The 20,643-nt window shown below is 42.8% G+C and overlaps 1 protein-coding gene across 7 annotated transcripts in view; it reads left to right on the top strand.

The window, feature by feature from the left end:
• TIAM1 (TIAM Rac1 associated GEF 1) overlaps nt 1–20,643 on the top strand; it is a 381,711-nt gene that overhangs the window by 340,833 nt on the left and 20,235 nt on the right. For all 7 annotated transcript variants that reach the window (XM_055313335.1, XM_055313336.1, XM_055313337.1 and 4 more), the window contains 6 exons: nt 8,812–8,991; nt 9,903–9,971; nt 10,266–10,391; nt 15,262–15,370; nt 19,583–19,762; nt 19,854–19,972. In XM_055313335.1, coding sequence (XP_055169310.1) covers nt 8,812–8,991; nt 9,903–9,971; nt 10,266–10,391; nt 15,262–15,370; nt 19,583–19,762; nt 19,854–19,972 — 783 coding nt within the window. The remainder of the gene's footprint in view (nt 1–8,811; nt 8,992–9,902; nt 9,972–10,265; nt 10,392–15,261; nt 15,371–19,582; nt 19,763–19,853; nt 19,973–20,643) is intronic.

Raw genomic sequence — 20,643 nt, 5'->3', positions numbered from 1 at the left:
ATAGGATCACCATTCTCAGTGTCCTTTCAAGCTGAGCATGGTATAAAATTTAATGTTGGAAAGTAATTTTATTTTTTTACAAAGATTTTATTTATTTTCATGAAAAACACAGGGAGAGGCAGAGGCACAGGCAGAGGGAGAAGCAGGCTTCCTTTGGGGTGCCTGATGCAGGACTCAATCCCAGGACCCTGAGATCACAACCTGAGCCAAAGGCAGATAGATGCTCAACCACTGAGGCATCCAGGTGCCCCAAAAGTAATTTTAATACTTACAAAAGGCTTTATGCTGTTGGTTCTTAATTAAAATACAGATGAATAAGTGGAAATGCACACATTTCATTTAAAGCCAAAAACCCCCTCAAAAACCTGCTTCAAATTACTTTTTAGGTGTGTGGCCGTTTTATGCACTTAGGGTAGGGGTGGGAGGGGTCCCTTTCAAGAGAAATGGATATTTCCAAACTGAGGTAAGAGATTTGGAAAGGTATTTATTAAGTTATTTTGTTATTGAACTTAAGAATGTTAATTCTCAGTTTCTAATTTGATTTAGGAATGCAGCTATTTTTCCTATATCTAAAACACTTATTTCTGAATACTTTTTAACTTGGATCATTTTTACCTCACTGTCATAGGCAATGTTCTCATTCCTTGTGATTTTGAGATTGTTTTCATTCAAAATTTGTGAGTCATGAGGTCCTAAACAGGGTCCTCTGTAATGTTAGGTCTGGCAACGGAGAGGAAGGAAGGGGCCCCAGGGTTTTGTTGGACTGACCCCGATGCCTCTCTGACTTAATGGTTCTTTCTCCAGAGAATAGGTCTGAAACCCACCTGGAATAGATAGGGTCAGAGGCAGGAACAGGCCACCTTGTCCGTGCATTTCACTGTAGAAATGCATGGCGGCTCTCATAACAAGAGAATTTCATCAAAATTACTGATGACAAATTTGGGTGATGAACAGTATTTTTAAAGCTAGTACAGTGACCTTCACTGAAACCATAAGTTCATATTCCTTTTCACTAGGTTGAGGAGCACTGTGTGATTCTATATCTAAAAATACTCTCTAGTTTTGGTTCTATTCACATTTTATCTTCTTTATTTGAGCTGTTTTGCCATGCAACCTAAGTTAATTAAATTGGCCTTTAATGAGTTAATTTCTCACTTTGGATATTTAGAAGCAAAAAACAAATTGAGCAAATGGTTCTTGGAGCCTGAGTCCTACTGTGTATTTCCTTCCTTCCTTCCTTCCTTCCTTCCTTCCTTCCTTCCTTCCTTTTCTCATTCTCTCTCTTTCTTCCTTCCTTTCTTCCTTCCTTCCTTCCTTCCTTCCTTCCTTCCTTCCTTCCTTTCTTTCTTTCTTTCTTTCTTTCTTTCTTTCTTTCTTTCTTTTAAATTTTGTTTATGGGGGCGGGGGAGATGGAGGAGGGAGAGAAGCAGACTCCCCACTGAGCCAAGAGCCCAACCCAGGACACTGGGTTCATGACTTGAGCTGAAGGCAGACGCTTGCTTAATGGATGGAGCCACCCAGGCACTCCCTTACTGTGTATTCCTGATAGTAAATGGAACTAACACTTACTTAGTATCTTGTATATATTGGGCACCATCTCATCCTCACAATACCTCTGAGAGAGAAATACTATTATTCCTTCTATTTCATAGGTAATGACATTGGAACAGAGAGGTTAGCAACTCAGTGAAGGTCACATAGCTCTGAGATGCCAAGACAAGGCCTTGTGTTGTCACCTGCTGTGCTACAACTACCTTCTGGCCAGATGTTAAAGTCTGGTGTTAAATTCTAGGTTTCAGAAAAAGAAGGAATTAATTAGTGTGCTACGCAAGTCAATTAGATATGTACTCATTGGGATCCCTGGGTGGTGCAGCGGTTTAGCACCTGCCTTTGGCCCAGGGCGCGATCCTGGAGACCCGGGATCGAATCCCACGTTGGGCTCCTGGTGCATGGAGCCTTCTTCTCCCTCTGCCTGTGTCTCTCTCTCTCTCTCTCTCTCTCTCTGTGTGACTATCATAAATAAATAAAAATTAAAAAAAAAATAAAATTTAAAAGATATGTACTCATTAACCACTTACATATTTTCTTAATGCTGAACCTTTCTGGGTGTCTTTTTTTTTTCTTTTATGATTTAGAGTAAGAGCAAGCACATATCTTGAGTTTCTTGATCAAAATGAAATATTCTTTTGACACGTCTCCTAGATCAATAATTTTTCTTGAGAACAAACCACACATTAATTTTTAAGTCGCAAGCTGCCTTAGACATGGAAGCATGATTTAGCCCTACTTTGAAGGCACCAGGCTGGGTGTAGAATGTAAAAACAAATAAATTAGCAAACGGATCAAGAAATGAAATAAAACAACCAATCCTTTTTTTTTTTTTAATTCTTGCTGAATCTGTAAAGGCTGTTGATATGCTTTGTTTGTTTAATATTTTTGCTCTTCTTCGTAAATGAATTGCTTTATGAAATAATGGGCAGAGTAAAGACAATGCAGGTTGGAGTGTTATGTGTTTTTTGATTTTTTTTTTTTTAATAGTCGTTGCTCCTCTGGCCTTTTGGAGTTCAGCAAGTAGATAATTGCAGGCTTCCAGAGCATTGGTGGCACTAGAAAGTCACATCCATGGGGGTGGGGGTGGGGCTCTCACACGGGGAGGGGGGAGGAGTGGGGGTGGGGGGCAGTCTAGCAGCCTTTCTCTTTGTGAGCCACCTCCTTCCTCTTGTGTCTGTGGGTGCTGACCTCAAAGGGGCCTCCTCCACTGGTCACTTGTTTCTGTGCTTCTAATCTAAAACTCTTGTCTCTGGCAATGAATGCTAATGAGCCCCCAGCTGTCCTGTTATGTATTCCTGGCCCCCCTGGCAGCTGTGATTCCTGTTTTCCACTTAGCAAATGTATTAGAATGATTTTCAGAACATTTCCATCCTGAAAACCACCTTTCCTCTTTTTTAATCCAAATTGGGATTGTCTCGGAAATGTCTGCTTTAGGAACAAAGCATGAAGCGGAAAATGTGAAAACATAAACTGGTAAAAAAATAAATCTATCTATCTATATAGTTTTTATTCTTTATTTACTTATTTTTCTTTCTTTATTTTTTTAGTGCCTTCCCCCAGACTCAGTGAAGGGTGTCTTCAAAGTTGTTTGAGCCGGCGGGGTTTAATATCCCTGTGCAGTGCATGACGCTGGCCAATCAGCTGATCCTGGTCCGCAGAGCAGAGCGGCTCACATCCTGGGCAGGCTTTTTCTGCTTTGTGCTCTGGTCTCTTTTGGTTCTCTCTTTCTGGAACTTTTGTGGGTTAGCCAGGTGAAATCAAAGCATAAATTCCTGTCCATGCGTTAGCCTTTGACACCATCCCAGAGGCTGCTGTGCTGCTGTCCTATCTGTTGATGCAGCAGTAGGTTTCCTGGGCGAGCCGGCATGGGCTGTCTAGATGAGAGGATGCTCCCTTGGGAACTGGAAGGCGTTGGGCGCTCTCGGGGTATTTTAAGAAACTTCTGTTTCTGTGCGGAACACGTCAGGTGGTAAAATTACCATGAGAATATATTCCTGATGATGTCTGCACTGTGGAAAATAAAGCGCAAGCCCAGGATTGAAAACAATGACAAGTCCGGTGATTCTATATATCGGACACTTCATCTGGTGAGCATGTTTGAATTCTTTCTTGCTAACCTTGTTTATGTTACGACTTTCCAGCTGGATTGCTTTTCAGCCCAAATGACAGTGATTGTGCTTGTCCCGTTTATCCCATCACTGCATCCTTTTACCCTCCGATCTCCCTTGTTGATAAAGAATATATAGTTTAGCACGGCAGGGCCGGGGGGAGGTAGTTGGGCATCAGTAGTTGGCGTGGGGTCGAATTGGCCTAGAATCTTCACATTTATCTTTTTTCATTCTTAAATGTCATAAAGATGTATTATATAGTATTTTTTTTTTTAAACTGAGTGTCATTTGAATTCTTCTCCTCTCTTTTGGTTGTTGAGATTTTGAGTGTGTTTGTGTTAGGTGTATGGCACATTTCCTTGATCCCCGCCTCAGACTGGGTAGCCTGAGAAATGCTCATCAAGCATTTCTGGAAGAAGGATGTCCACCTTGCCTCCTGTCAAGTTTTAAGTGTTTTGGGCTTTATTTTTGCTTACTTGAGAGGGAGATGGTGATAGAAGTGTTGGCTCAGGGGTTGTGTTGATGGTTTAGCATCAACTGACTTATATTTACTGTATGTCAGTAAATGGTGAGTCCCTAGTGAGAAAGTCCAGCTGGTTAACGACAAGGAATAATTTAACCAAATCAAATTAAGCTTTTTAGTAGTTCAGTATTAATATTGAAGTCTGCCCACAATTAGATTTTGTGTCGTTCAATGAAACTTGAAATCTGGCGGTGAGGACACCTGATTTACCCAACTGGAGCTTTCATCCTTCTTGGATGCTTCTTCTTCAACATTTGTTCAAAAGGAGACAGAGAAGGTGATGGGAAAACTAGAGGGATTACCACTGCATATAGTGGTCGCTGAAATTATAGAGAACATGACTTTGGTGTTTGTCTCCAAAAAACCTTAAGTAAAGGTTTTAAGAATTTAGGCCACTCTGGCCCCTTTTAAATCTGTGGGATGTGTTAAATCGGTCAGACTTAAAGGACAGTTTTAGAACTCTGAACTCATCTAGAGATAGAAATTGCCTTTAGTGGTTGCATAACAGGAAGAGCTTAAACAGCTGGGTAGCTTGAGTCAATAGTGTACACTTAAAAGCCTCCCCCCCTCTTTTTGTACTTTCTTTTCATCTTCCACAGGAAGAAAGCGATATTATAAACATTGAGCTTCATGCTGGCCTCAGTAAAGGGGCTCGTTTCCTCCTGCAATTGTGTACTCTTCTCCACACGTTGGTTGGATAATTCTTAGCCCTGACAGTGGAGTGGCTTCACTACCTTGAACAGTTTCAAGCTGGCAGCTCTGAAGTGCCCGAAAGTGCTTTTCTGTCTCCAGGGTGACTGATTGTAGTCCTCTGGTGGGGAGAGGTTTGTCCCTCGCCCAGTACAGAAACCTCCACTGTCTCCTCCTTCTTAGCAGCACTTCACTGTTTGTCCCAGTTCCAGGAAACTTGGCTCTGAGGAGTGTGTGGAGAACCTCCCACGGCAGCCACCTTTCCAGGCATCCCTGGCTGCGGAGCTGGGTGTGGAATAAAGAGGACAGCTAAGGATGCTCAGTGTCGGAGCTGTGTGGGGGGGGGAGTTCTGTACCCCCTCCTCTTATGTCCCGAGTCACAGCTAAGCTACCCAGAGGAGGTCTCAGTGGATCTCGATGCAAAAAAATCTAGCCACTAGAATAGGGTCAGGGAGACTTAAAAGTTGGGCCACAACATATAAAATCTCTGCATTAGAGGTATTCTAGAAAAGACCTGCATTTCATACTTCCTAATGAGGATGTTTTTTGGGTAACATTTCAGTAAGACAAAAATTCTCCAGCTTGATGCCATCATTTTGTTTCCAAGTAAAAGTTTCATTAAGAGCCTTGCAAAACGTGCTGTGACAATATGCATTGTAACTTGGAATTCTGTTTAATAAATAGCATGTAATTGGGAATAAAGAGATTATGTCCATGTTAGGAATATGTCCATATCCCTTATGAGAGTTTATACCTCGAATCAGAGAACAGGGTGGTCTGTGTTGAGACTGCTTTGCCCTGTCTCTATGTAAGAGAGCACCTGGCTAAATCTATCCTAAATTTAGGATTGTATTTAATAAGAAAGGGATGCCTAAGGCTTTGAATTGTCAGAAGAGGATTTAAAGGAATTTGGGAGCATCCCTGGGATGCTCATGATTTTTCCTATAATCCAGAACTTGGCTCAGAGGGGAAGAAAGATGAGCAGGCTGGGTGTTTGGGAATGAGGTTGGGTAGGATATGACTTTAGCTTTATGACATAGATTTAGAGCACGAAGGCCCTAGCCCACAAGCCATTAACCTCAGCTCTTCCCTTGGGCCTGCTTAACATAAGGATGCCTGACCTTAGAAGTGGTGAACTTCACATAAAGTGAGAAACTCAACTTAGACTCTTAAAAACGGAAGCCTCAAGGCATTGATGGTGAAACAGTGGGAATGAGAACCTTAGAAAGTCCATTCATACCTTTCACTATTATATGCAGATATAGGTGACAACGGTAGTTGGTCAGTGCACTGAGAATTAGGAGCACAGAGAGAAGCATCTTCTGGAATTTCCTGCCCTTGATATGTGCCTGAGTCCCCAGGTCATAACTTTGGCCCATCCTGAAAGTATGGAGCACCTTTTGTATACCCTATGAGGACATTGGATCTCCCATGGCAACTTGTCTAAATGATAAAATTGTGGAAAAGCACATTGTGTCTCTGGGAATGAAGCAATGGATTTGTTTATCATGAGGAGTAGCTTTGATGTTAATCTGCATATAAATGACAGACAGCTGTGGTTACTGTTGGGCCCCTGAGAAATGCATTGTATAAGGAAAGGTGCCAATTATATGTTTGTTGTGTTCAGTTCCTTTGCAGGATGCTGAATCTAGGCAATAAAAGACAGGTGGGAAAAGCTGGAAGGCAGGACTGTTAGTTATCAGTCTTTCTCTTGGTCTGTCCATATGGGATTTTATTTTTTTAATTTTGGTGAGGGTTACCTCTCCCTATGATATCTATGTTATAATGCAGTAGTGACCTATTACAGTTATCCCCAGATTATTTAAAAGCTCTGTGAGCGTTTTTTTGTTACAACGGGTCTTTTGTTTTTGTGTAATTTGTAAGACAAAGCTATATTTAGCCAGATGTTTAAGAAAGGAAAGGATGAGGTAGTAAAATACTAACATAGCTAAATAAAAAACTGTTTAGTTGATTTTTCCAGAAATAAGCTTTAATGAAATTCTTTTTTAACAGCCTTATTGACACATAATTCACATTTCTTACAATTCAGCACATTTTGGTTAGTTTTTGGTTCGTCCCTGAAGGGAGAATTCTTTGTGGTGATAAATAGTGACTGGAACACTGAATCCATGGAGAGCATTGAACAGTGGCCCCCTGAGAGGTGACTGGTACCCTCTGGCACATAAGACTAGGGTCAATAGTGGCAACAAAATAAGCTATGGTCATTGTAAGAGAATTGAAATAGGGGCGCCTGGGTGGTACAGTCAGTTGAGCAGTCGATTCTTGGTTTCAGCTCTGGTTGTGATCTCAGGGCCCTGGGATTGAGCCCTACATCAGGCTCTGTGCTACCTGAGGAGACTCTTTCCCCTCCTCTGCCCCTTCCCCCCAAATAAATAAATAAATCTTTAAAACACACACAGAAATAATAATCATGTGGATTTGGATCCTGGCTTTCCTCTTTGCTGTCATGGCATTATCATGAATGCATCCTTGTTAGGTTCTGACTTCCCCTGTCCTTGTACTGCCTTTATTCTATGCTCCTTTCCCTCTGGGTTATGCCGGTGAGGGGAAGGCGTGCTAATGTTGGCTGCCTTCTTCCTTTGTGTGTAAGGGGTTGCCCCCATGGAGTACCTTTGGTTTTAGCTTCTGTGCTCTGCGCCAAATGCCAGCCTTGACTTTCAGCTCTGGGAGGATATTCTCATGTTCTTCCTGGGTGGGTGGGTGAAAGAAGAAGTACTTCTTTATCTGCACCCGTGTTTGCTGGGAATACTCTGTGCCTAGGGATGAATTAGACATTGGAAGCCAGGGAGAGGAGGAGGAGCAGACAGCCTGCCTTCAAGGAGATATCTAGCAAACATTTATAGAGTGGTACATTTGGACAAATATTAATAAACTAGATTTTGTGCTACAAAATAGCTTCTGGAGGCATTCCATCAGGAGCTTTAAACAATACGCTGGCTCATCCCATCTTGGAGGTCCTGATTGAATTGATCTGGAGAGTGCTGGGCATGCTCCCCAGGTGATTGCTATATGCAGCCCAGGTGGCCAAGTACTAATTCCACTCGGTTTTTAGCACCCCGCCTACCACCCATGCTTTGGTGAATTGTTTTGCATAACTTGAAGTTTGAATTTTAGAATCCTAGAACCCTAAACTTCTACCTGAATCATCCTGGACAGAGATTAGGTGGAGGCTGAGCTCCCCCACTGAAACCTTATTCAGGGCTCCACAGCCTTTATTTCGAAAGAGGAGGTATTTTTCTGGTTGGGGAAGCTGGAGAGACAAACTTTTCCCTCTCTTCCCTTAAAATATATGAGTATCCATCATTATCTAGAAAGTTACCTTATGGCTAATTTTTAACAGAACCAGAAAGAATCTTAGCTTATAAAATCATCTTCCAGTATTGCAAAGTATAGTTTACTTAAGTGGGGGCTATGATAATTAGCCTTGTCTTTGGGGTGAATTGAGTTTAATTTTTCCATCTCTCCGTCTGCTTATTTGTAAGCTTCTTGCAGAGTAGTTATGAACACAGGCTTTGATCCACACTGCCTGGTTCAAATCCCAGCTCTGCCATTTTCGAGCTGTGCAAGAGCTGTGCAATTTCCGATGAGTTACTTAACCTCTCTGGGCCTCCTTTGTCTCAGCTGTTTCATAGGAATGCTAATAGCCCTTAACTTACCATGTGGGAGGAATAAATACATCAGACAAGTGCCTGGCATGTAGTGAACACTCAGAATCTGTTGGCAATTGTTGTTATGGCTGTTCTGAGTGTTCAGTGAGCTCTTATATGTGTAGAGCTGTCTGGGGAAAGGAGAGATGTAATTTGTGTGTGTGGCAGTTCATTAACTGGGAAGGACACCTTTAGGCAGAACAGCTGTCAGACAGGTCTCTCTTGTGAGAGGTAACTTCCTCTGCTTTGCCTTTTCACCTGTGCTCCCAAGAGCACGGAACAGGTGGCCGCATTTTGCCGCAGTCTGCATGAGATGAACCCCTCTGACCCAAGCCCACCTCCTCAGGACGCCACCGGGCCTCAGCTGGCCACGATGAGGCAGCTCACGGACGCTGACAAGCTGCGCAAAGTGATCTGTGAGCTCCTGGAGACAGAGCGCACCTACGTGAAAGTACGTCTTGCTGGTGCTGGTCTACCCCCCCCCCCCATTCTTGAAAGAGTGGCTTTGTGGGTTTAACACTGTGTTTGGTCTCCTGTGGAATCTGGCCTTTCCTCTGAACATTCAGATCTCCTGCATGTTAAGGAAGCACATCAACTCTTGGGGCAATTCATTGACATTTGTCACTGATCGACAAAGGAGAGGATGGTGAATATTCAGTGAGCCCTCTGACTTTTCTAAATCTGTTGTTGAGCTAATACTAAAATGGAATTTAGTTTTTAAAAAATTTTAAGGTATTATTTTCAGTATCTAATTTGAGTCTAGACAGAAGGGTATCTGTTTTCTTATTATTCTCACTTGTGTTCATTTAGTTATTCCTGTATGTCATTTATTCCTATATAATTCATAATGTCTATATAGTACATATAACTAATAATACATGCATTATCCATATATTACAATACACATGTTGTAATGCATTCCTATAACTGTATTAATCATCTATTCCTGTAACTGTATAATTTAGTTATATGTCACAGCAGTGTGATCTGTTATTAATGATCTATTTTAGTCTTTTAACTTAGGGGTCAGCAAATTATGGCCCTCAGGCCAAATCCAGCCCTCTGCCTGTTTTGACAAAGTTTTTGGAACACAGCCACACACACTCATTTACGTGTTGTCTGTGCTGCCGTAACTGGAAGCGGCTTTCCTGGTACAGCAATAGATTTAACATGGTTGTGACGGAGGCCACATGGCCTACAGAGTCTAAAATATTACTGAAAAGATTGGCTTACTCCTGCTTTAAATGGACTTAATGACCCAAACACTGTAATGTTAGCATTTGGGACATAATCTGTTACTTTCCCCTTTAGCTTCCTTCTAGACTGTTAGATGTGCTAATGAAATATCCTTTCAACCCTTAGGACTTAAACTGTCTCATGGAGAGATACCTAAAACCTCTTCAAAAAGAAACTTTCCTCACCCAAGATGAGGTATGGTGGAAATTGTCTTAACTTTGTGAGGGTCGCAGCTTGACATGGTGAAGAGAAAGAAGTGAGGCACATTTGCAATACTAAAAACATTTTGAATTTGCTTAATTGTAATAAATAAAATGTGTGTTATGCTCTTGGCTTGCAACCAGAGAGTAAGGAGGGGCCTCCCCCACCATGGTAGGCTCATGATCTTAATTGATGAGTATTGATAGAAAGACTTTGAAATTGGAAGCAAATAAAGTTTCTGAACACTGATGAAATATGGGGTGGCTTAAATTCTTTTCCATTTTCCAGCTTGATGTGCTCTTTGGAAATCTAACCGAAATGGTAGAGTTTCAAGTAGAATTTCTTAAAACTCTAGAAGATGGAGTGAGACTGGTACCTGATTTGGAAAAGCTTGAGAAAGTTGATCAATTCAAGGTAAGTCTCATCCTCAGATGATGTCAGGCTGCCTCCTCGTGTCATGGGCAGGTTACTCTGTAGGTCAGTTGAACCTCTTGATAACACATGGCAGGAGGCATATGCTCTTTTTGGTACGTGCTTGTGCTCGTGGAGTTGAGTCTCCATTGGATGTCTGGTGGGGTCAGTTCCTGAAGGGATGCTCAGAGGGGAACCTTGTCTGGGTGAGGTGACACAAATGCCATCAACTCGTATGAAACTAATGCCTCTTTTGGCTTCTGCTTGGGAAGATAGACCAACCTTGACCTTCTGTTCTGGTGACGTGGGGCCCAAGACTTGCTATTAGCAAATGAGACTAGCACCCATAGTTTCCCAGTAAACTAATTAATTTATCATGTTCTGAAAACCTTTGCTTAATGGAAATGCTTATTATCCAGGAGGAAGAAAGTCTTACAGCACATAGTGTCCTTATAGCTTTAATGAGGATTTATGACTAGGACCTCCATGAGGATGCTCACAGCTTCCTCCTCCTCCTCGGCTGGCTCTCCTGTATTACAGACACTTCCTGTGCTGTACCTCCAACCGACAGAGCTCAATTCACGCACAGTGGTGTTGGCTTCCATGTCACTCTTGCATACTTTAAAACACACACACACACACACACACACACACAACAGATTAATTCAGATGTAATTGACATACACTACGCCATATCTGGTCACATTGTACAATTGGATGAATCTTGCCATATGTATACACCTGTGAAACCATCGCCACAATCAGGAGAATGAGCAGAATCAGCAGCTCTAGAATGTTTTTCCCTGCTTTTTTGTGATTCTTCTCTCCCGCCTCTTACTGCCTGTCAGCCACAGGCAAACGAGCTCTTTGATACCACAGGTTAGTTAGATTGGTTTGCGTTCTGGAATTTTACATAAGTGGAATCAAGCAGCATATACTCTTTTTTTGACATGGCATCCTTTATTTGGTATAATCACGTTACATTCCATCCACTTGGCTACGTATATCGATATGATGCTCAGGGGTGTCCCACTTTATGGGTATAATACACTTTGTTGCTCTTTCACCTTTCCTGGGCACTTGGGCTGTTACCAGTTTGGAGCAATTATGAGTAAAACTGCTATGAAAATTTGTGTGTAAATGCTAGTATGGATGTCTGCTTTCTTTTGGCCAAGTACCAATATCTGGGAGTGAAAGGGTTGGATCACATGGTTATACCACTGTACATTGTCCTCCTCACCCTTACAAGGAGGTCATGGTCCCTTTTTATAATTGTAGCCATTCTAATAGGTATGTAGTGGCACCTCCTTGTGGTTTTCATTGTCATGTCCCTTATGATGTGACAGTGAGCATCTTCTTATGTACTAATTTGCCTTTAATATATCCTCTTTGATGAAGCGTCTGTTCAGATCATTTGCCCATTGACTTTATTGGTTGGCTGGTTTCTTGCTATGAGACTTAAGAGTTCTTTCTATATTCTGAATATAAGTCCTTTACCAGAACCAGGACTTATAAATAAGCATGTAGTATTAATAATAATAGTAGTAATAATAAGTCTCTCAGTTTTTCAAATGTGTCTTTTTTGGGTCATACCTTTGGTGTCATGTCTGTGAAACTTTTGCCTAAACGTGGGTCATAGCGATTTTCTCCTGTTCTCTCCCAGAAGCTTTATAGTTTGGCCATGGGCATTTGAGTCTTTGATCTGTTGCGAATTAAATTTGGTATGGTGTGATGTAGGAATCAGGGTCTGCTTTCTTCCATACGAATATCTGATTTTTCTAGTGCTGTTTGCTGAAATGCCTATTCTTCTGTCCTCTTCCACTGTATTAAATTTGCAATTGTGTTGAACTAAGGTTCAGTTGTCTATGTATGCGGAGCCCTCACATACTTTGACTTCTTCTAGAGCTTGCAGAAATCTGGCTGAGTGATGTTAGCATACACATTTAGGGACTGGGATGAAGGCTGCTCTTTATATATATGTTTTTTTGGGTCACTGCCTCTCTGCAACAGGAGGTACTCAGTATATACATAATATTCATACAGTTGGTGTATGAACATGCATTTATATATACTTATATATTTTTATTTGGATATAATCTGAGACTTAGGGAAAGTTTGCAAGAATAGTCTGAAGAATTTCTGGATATCCTTTACCCAGATTTCCCAAATGTGAACATTTGGCCACCCTTGCTTTATTCTTTATCTTCCTGTCTCTGATGTGTGTGTGTATGGACACATGTGTGTAATTTTTTTCTTTGAACTATTGAAGAATTTAGTTGCAGGCCTAATACCCCTTTACCCCTAATTACTACATGCAGCTCATTTTTTGTGTGTTCAAATGCTGCTTGGATGAGTTAGTTTTTTCCCCTCTTTATCTTCAAGGTGGTTATGCTCTCCATTTGCAATGACAGTTGGTTCGTTTGTGTTCGTTCATTCGTATTTTCTAAATTAGTACATTCATTAAGATAGAACTCATGACAAGGGCCAGTAATTTGTTAGTTGATCAGACTTGCTTCTGATCAACTTAGTGAGGATCAAAATAAAAATGGATACAGACATTCCTTAAAACACTTGTTTTGCTTTTTTAAAGATTTTATTCATTTGAAAGAGAGAGAGAGCACACGAAGCAGGGGGAGGGACAGAAGGAGACATAAGCAGACTCCCGGCTGAGCAAGGAGCCTGAACTTGGGGCTCAATCCCAGGATCATGACCTGAGCTGAAGGCAGATGCTTAACCAACTGAGCCACCCAGGCACCCCCAAAACATTTGATTTAACTCTAAGACATCTAACATTGATTCTAGTCACCTAGCAGTCTCTTGCTGTGGGGCTAGGGTCAGTTAATCACTTGAGGAGAGTTAAATGGACAGGACTATGATGTGGACATGGCTGCATTAGGAGCAGAGTTATTCTAGGAGGGGTTGGTGCATGGATAATTTTAGTGAGTTGTTTCGAAACGATTGCTCTTCTAAATTCCATTCAAATGGGACTCTCTTCCCTGACCTTCACTGTATTGGTTGATGGCAACACCTGACAATCTCCGTTCTGTCCATAAGGCAAAACAAATGATAGATACTGAATATTTGTTCTAGCACCTTTCAGTTGGCTTCTGGATTGTCTGCATCTTCTCCCAAAACTATTGCTGTTGGTTGCACCATTGCTCATTGGCTTAAATCCTGATTGTGTATTTGGCCAAAAATATAAAAACCTGTTAAAATATTCAAACTGTGTTGCATAGAACACAAGTCCTAAGGCAGTATTAGAAAAAAAAATAGTTCTGAGGTCAGACAAGTTTTGATAAAATATCCCCTTGGAAATTTGCTATGTCCATCAGCCAGTGAAAGGCTCTATGACATCCTCCAGAAGGGCAACTTTGAGGAAATTGAGTCTTTACATATAAACCACTCATACTTGTGCACACATTGTGCCCTGAGATCATTTTTTATGCCCGGAAGAATAAATGAATACCTTACTCTTTTATCTGTGGCTGCCTATTGGTAAGCCCTAAGTACGTAGTAAGCTAAACAAATGAATGACTTCATATGGTTAATGTAAGGGGTTACATTTGTCTCCCACATCTTTTTTTGTTTAATTATTGAGTGCGTCTCAAAGGATAACTGCACCTACAGAGTCTCACTGTCCCTGCTGGGACCTTCTCAGCACAGGTGGTGAGGTTGGGAGGGGGTGTGGGACTTGAAAAGGAGAGGAGGAAAAAGTAGAACGTGCAAAAAAACTAATGTAGTCTCTAATTGCCCATTCTGGGTGGTTCAAAATGAACTTTTTGTAGTTAGTAGACAGTCTATCAGAATTCTGTGTGTTGTTTATAAATTACACATTGAAATTCAAAACTTTTTTTTTTTTTTTTTGCTTGGAACTTCACTTTTAATTCTAAGCCTGAATTAATCAGTCTGTCTCTCTTTCTGTCTCTTTGAACAAGACTAGATCAATATGAAGATATTTTTCTGAGACTTGTTACATATATATTTGTGTATATACATATATGTGTGTATGTGTATATTTATAGAATATGTATGTATGTAAAATGTATAGGATACAAAATATGCTTAGGCATATCAAATTCATTTTTTAAAAAAAAATTCATTTATTTATTTTAGAGAGCACACATGAGCAGGGGTAGAGGGAGAGGGAGAGAGAGAATCTCAAGTAGACTCTGTACTGAGTGGAGAGCCCAGTGCATGACTTGATCCAGGACCCTGAGATCGTGACCTAAGCCAATATCAAGAGTCAGCCACTCAACTGACAGAGCCATCAAAACACCCTCAGTGTACTAAATTCTAATAAGGAAGCCTTTCACCCAGTTTTGATCCTTTTGAAACAGAGAGTGTGGCCTGGGATAGGATACCCATCCAACTCCAGAGGGAGGCGTGCTTCTTGCATTCTCACCTGCACCGTGCTAGAAGAGGGAGTGGTATTGGAAAGGGTGGGGTTAGTGACCAGGGATGTGTGTCTTCTGTTTTGGGGGTGTATGCATTTCCTGCTTCTATTTGGTGTGTCACTTCTACCTCCCAACAGGAGCTGATGAGAGATTTCGGGAATTTTCTGCCTTTTCCAAAATGCCATCAGTATTTTCTCATTAACATTCACACATCCCAGCTGGGTCATTTAAAGACTCAAGGCTGGAGAAGCAGTGACATCTCCCGAGTAATTAGTGAGAAGGCCAGCTTGGGTACTAGTACATGAACACATAAGCCTTTCGCCCTTTCCAGCATAGGCAGTTTCAGGCCATCAGTGACAGGTGTGAATGGTGCTGATTTGTGGGGAGGGTCGGGCAGGTGTGAACTCCCTCTGTGTCCTGCTGTTATTTCCAGATGAGAGTGAACATTAACTCACTGAGGTTTTTCTTGTTAAATCCAGAAAGTGCTCTTCTCCCTGGGGGGATCCTTTCTGTATTACGCCGACCGTTTCAAGCTCTACAGTGCCTTCTGCGCCAGCCACACGAAGGTCCCCAAGGTCCTGGTGAAAGGTAGGCACGTGAGGACTGGGTGGCAGGTGGGCATATCCATTGCAGATTCACATTGGTGTGGTTCTTGGTGGTTGGGGGCGTTTGGACAAAAATCCAAGAGCTATTGATGTGCTAGGTGGATGTTCCACAAATAAAGGTACTGAGAAGTGAAATGCATGACTGGTGGGTTTGTTTTTTTAAGTGAACTCTGTGCCCAACCTGGGGCTCAAACTCACAACCCCCGAGATCAAGAGTCTTACGTTCTGCTAACTGGGCCAGCCAGGTGCCCTGATATCTTGAACTAACCACCTTGTTAGTTTTCTTCTTTATTTATGTAAAGATTTTATTTATTTATTTATTTACTTACTTACTTATTTGAGAGAGAGCGCACAAACAGGGGGAAGGGCAGAAGGAGAGGGAAAAGGAGACTTCCCCATGGAGCAGGGAGCCTGATGCAGGGCTCTATCCCAAGACCCTGGGATGATGACCTGAGCCAAAGGCAGACACCTAACTGACTAAGTGCCCAAGTGCCCCTTGTCAGTCTTCTTTTTTTTTTTAATATTTTATTTTTTTAAGAATTTATTTATTTAATCATAGACACAGAGAGAGAGAGGCAGAGACACAGGCAGAGGGAGAAGCAGGCTCCATACAGGGAGCCCGATGTGGGACTCGATCCCGGGTCTCCAGGATCATACCCCAGGCTGCAGGCGGCGCCAAACCACTGCGCCACCAGGGCTGCCCTGTTAGTCTTCTTTTAATGTCAGTTTTGACTCAGCTATTTGGGCCAGAATTCAGGGGTCATTTTGCAGTTATGCAAAACAGAGGGACTTTAGAAATCCCCTGCTTTATTCCTAGTTTTTACTCACTTCCTTATAACACCACACACATCATATACTTTTTGGTGGCATTCCATCTTTCCCTCACCCGTTTTTGTTCCTAGGTGTGTGACGATAGCCATCTCCCAGCACTAATAAAGTTGTTTCAGTTGTTCACGAGGATCACTCAAATTGCAATTATATTTTGCATAGAACAGAGCGAGTGGAGTTTTCATATTGGCAGACTCCTTCTCCCCAGTGTCTTGGGAAGATGATGGATCATTCTGAGAGTCTCCAGAAAGCTGTTTTGCTTCCCTAGTTCAGCATGCAGTGTTGGTGATAGGTAAAAGGATTACAGCAAAATCTCCCAGGGGAAAAAAGTATGACCAGTAGAAAGTTCGATTGCAGAGAACCTCTGGAAATCAGCCTTCTCCGTCTTAACACTTCCCTGTGGCTGTCATGTGCATAGCTGCTGGTCAAGTCCCTGAGTAGGTAAATAATTTACACATGTTATGCTTTCCTGCCAGAGAGAATGAGCTTAATTTAAAACCTATTATAGGAAATATTAGTACAATGCCAGGTCTCTGGATAACAAAAGAGCCTGCCCCAGATAATGACATACTTAATGGCAGAGACAATTCTCGCAACGGTATCTACCTCGGCGTAGAAATTTCAAGGGCAGCAGGCAATCTCCTTGTCATGTTGTCTGGCCTAGACTGTATCTTCACATGTGCTCTACTGGTCATACCATTTGGCATCCTATATGTATTTCTTTTTTTTTTTTTTTTTTTTTTTTTTTATTTACGATAGTCATACAGAGAGAGAGAGAGAGGCAGAGACACAGGCAGAGGGAGAAGCAGGCTCCATGCACCGGGAGCCTGACGTGGGATTCGATCCCGGGTCTCCAGGATCGCGCCCTGGGCCAAAGGCAGGCGCCAAACCGCTGCGCCACCCAGGGATCCCTATGTATTTCTTTTTAAACTTTAACTGAATGCTGACTGTTACGAGATTGTTAATGTAACAATTTTAGAGCACTTTGTGCTACTGTAAAATCATATACACTTTACAGTCCTTAGAGCAACTTGTGTTGTTTTTAATCACTCAATTAGATGAAATTCTGCCCCTCTAGGTTTTTCTTAATTCAATGCCATTGCTTTTTTGCACCTGAAAAATATTATCGCATCTTTCAAAACAATCCCTTAAAACATTAGGTAGGTATGACCTACATTTTTCTAATGACCAGATGTGCCAGGACGCCTGGGTGGCTCTGCCTGTATCTCTGCCTCTCTCTGTGTCTTTCATGAATAAATAAATTTTAAAAATCTAAAAAAAAAAAAAAAATGACCAGATGTGCCAAGAGGGTGAAGAGAAGCCTTTGAGAGCAGAAACTACTTGTCTTTGACTCTTAACAGGCTCACAGCTCAGCCAGTTGGGAATGACACTCCTTTAGCTCACAAGGAGCTGAGAACCATGCCCTGTTTTGTTCTGACATGAAATGCAGCTGATGGATTAAATGCCCATGGCCATATTTGGGGGCTTGCAGATTGTGAGAGGATTTCTGTGCCCCTTGTAGATGTGGGCCTATATTCGGGATATCCCATGGAAGCCAGAGCTTTCACATGTATCAGCTCTGGGCTGCGCCTGGCTTCCCTGACACATGCACCATTCATTCCCGGTGTCCTTTCTCTTCAGATTTGTTCTTTGAAAGGAGAAGAAATGGTGGCTGAACCCCTGGAGTCTGATTTCTCGTAATGGGGCTTAACAGGGATGAAAAGATTGTGGTCTTTCTGAAGCCACCGTCACGTGATTGCTCTTTTAAAGCTAGAATAATCATTTTACAATTCATGATGTCCTTTTACAACATCTTCTAGTCTTAGCTCACGCTGCTCATCCCTGGAGATAGAAGTACATTTTTGGTCAGAAGCGTTTTAGAAAACGTATGCCCACTGTTAAGTCACTTTGATATGTTGTCTTTTCTCCCCCCATTTTTTGCACTGACTCCTTTTTCCCTCTCTACCATTTCTTTGCACCTGGAAGGCATTAATTAGCCTTGTCTTCCTAATTATGCACTGGTGGGTACCTCTCTGCTTGTCTGGGGACCCACAGCTCCCCAGGGCTGATTTTCAGCCCAGCTGGGACACAGATAAAAACCAGGCTGGTGAGGAAAGCATTCCCTGAGTTATATGAGGTCAGATGTACGTTTCCCTCTGAGAGAACTCCCCAGTCCTGGGCAGGAGAGCCTGCCCTACAGATGCTAATAGCAGGTAGCACTGAATTAACATAGAACAGATCTTAAAAGTCATTCACTGTGGGAGACCCAGCCCTGCTCCACTTCTTAGAGCTGCAGAGCTCTGCTGCTTCTGCCCCCCCCCCACCCCCTTTCTCAAAAAGAAAGGCTCTACTGGCAATGAAAGACTTGAAAGACTGAGAAAACCAGGGTAAAATGTAGGCTTTCTGATTATTCAGATAGGGCGAAGCCAACAGATCAGAGGACAATTGCCATTGAAAAGACAGTTTGTTACTCACAGTTGCCCAAGAGGAAGTGGCATGAGGAGCCACATGGGGCCACACCAGGTAGTGCCAGGGCCAGTCAGGAAGCAGGAGCCAGGGGGGAATGCAGGCACCTTTATTGTGGTTGCTGCAAGGAGGAGGAGCAAGGCAGGGTAAAGAGAGTTAGACTTGGGTAATTTCAGTGGATTCTGGGGGTATCAGGGCTGTCCCAGGTTGTCCGGGACCTGGCCTTGAGGCAATTAGGGCGAGGGCATGGTGGCCCAGAGTGAGAGAGCCCAATACAAGAGGGAGGGGCATAGGGGGCTCCAGATTGGTTGGTTTTGGAATGAAAGGTGTGCTCCCAGGTGAGTCCTTTACTACCTCTAGGATTTGGCTGGCCTTGGGAGGGGCTGTCTGCAGGGTCTCTAAGGCCCCAGATGTCAAAATATCAGAATAGAGGAATGCCTGCATGGCTCAGTGGTTGAGCACCTGCCTCTGGCTCAGTTCATGATCCCAGGGTCCTGGGATCAAGTCTCACATCGGGCTCCCTGCTCAGCGGGGAGCCTGCTTCTCCCACTGCCTATGTCTCTGCCTCTTTCTCTGTGTCTCTCATGAATATAAACCAATCAATCAATCTTTAAAAATAGCAGAATAGAAAGACATTCTTAGTACAGGAGGATAAAGAGCAGTCCCTGAACTGCTGGGGATAGGATTCACAGACCCTGTTATCCCTTTACTCAATCCCTGTTTTTGCCCCCGAAGAGATAAGACCGGGCCTTCCAGTTGTGTCTCTGGGGCTACCTTCCTTCCTCCTGCCACCCATTCTCCACTCAGACCTGGGGAAAGGCACCTTGGAATAAGTGAGGGAGATTGCAAGGAGGGGGGCCCTAGGGGTCCCACCCTGACAGCCTGTGTTTCTCTCTTCTAGCCAAGACGGACCCGGCTTTCAAGGCGTTCTTGGATGCCCAGAACCCGAAACAGCAGCACTCCGCCACTCTGGAGTCTTACCTCATCAAGCCCATCCAGAGGATACTCAAGTACCCACTGCTGCTGAAGGAGCTCTTTGCTCTGACAGACGCAGAGAGCGAGGAACACTACCACCTGGATGGTGAGCCCCGGGCCCTGGAACCTCCACCAGCCCATGTCCCCACAAGGGCCCTGAAATAGCCTTTTTTCATTTCCTGCCTATTTTCTTCCAGTGGCCATCAAGACTATGAACAAGGTTGCAAGTCATATCAACGAAATGCAGAAAATTCATGAAGAATTTGGGGCCGTGTTCGACCAACTCATCGCTGAGCAGACGGGTGAGAAAAAAGAGGTAAGAAAGCCGACTTCTCAGGTCACCCAGCAGCGAACCTGGGTTGGTTTCATTGTTTTGTGAAGATGTCCTTTAAAAGTAAAGTAGTTACGAGACTGTTGCTTCTGTTGGTGGAACTTTTAGCCTGTATCCAAGGCTGCGGGTGAATTTTCTTCCGCAGCTGAATTATTTCTTAATATAGAAACTGTTGTTTCTGAGTCTCACCCCTAACCTCTTGGGACTTCTGGTTTTGTTCTGTTAAGTATGAGCATGAACTTCCAAACATAGCCTGGGCAGCTTCTGTAGGCACCATAAAAGGCCAAAGCTATGTCCCTGGAGATTAGAATAATGCTCAGCAGGTAGTAGGTGCTCAGTCAATATTTGCTGAATGAATGAGAGTTTCAAATGATTCTAAATCTTTTTTTTTTTTTTTAAGTCTACCTAAGGGGCACCTGGGTGGCTCAGTGGTTGAGCATCTTCCACTCAGGTAGTGATCCTGGAGTCCTGGGATCGAGTCCTGCTTCAGGCTCCCTGTGAGGAGCCTGCACCTCCCTCTGCCTATGTCTCTGCCTCTCTCTCGGTGTCTCTCATGAATAAATAAAATATTTGGAGGAAAAAAAAAATCTACCTAAAAGCTAACTTAGAAGAAACAGTGACAGGAACAGATAACACCTGAGAAAATCTTAGAGCGA

This window comes from Nyctereutes procyonoides, unplaced genomic scaffold (genome assembly GCF_905146905.1).
Source record: "Nyctereutes procyonoides isolate TBG_1078 unplaced genomic scaffold, NYPRO_anot_genome, whole genome shotgun sequence".
In the NCBI taxonomy this organism is placed as follows: Eukaryota; Metazoa; Chordata; class Mammalia; order Carnivora; family Canidae; genus Nyctereutes; species Nyctereutes procyonoides.
Note: the sequence above shows the minus strand (reverse complement) of the source record. Positions and strands in the feature narration are given on the sequence as shown.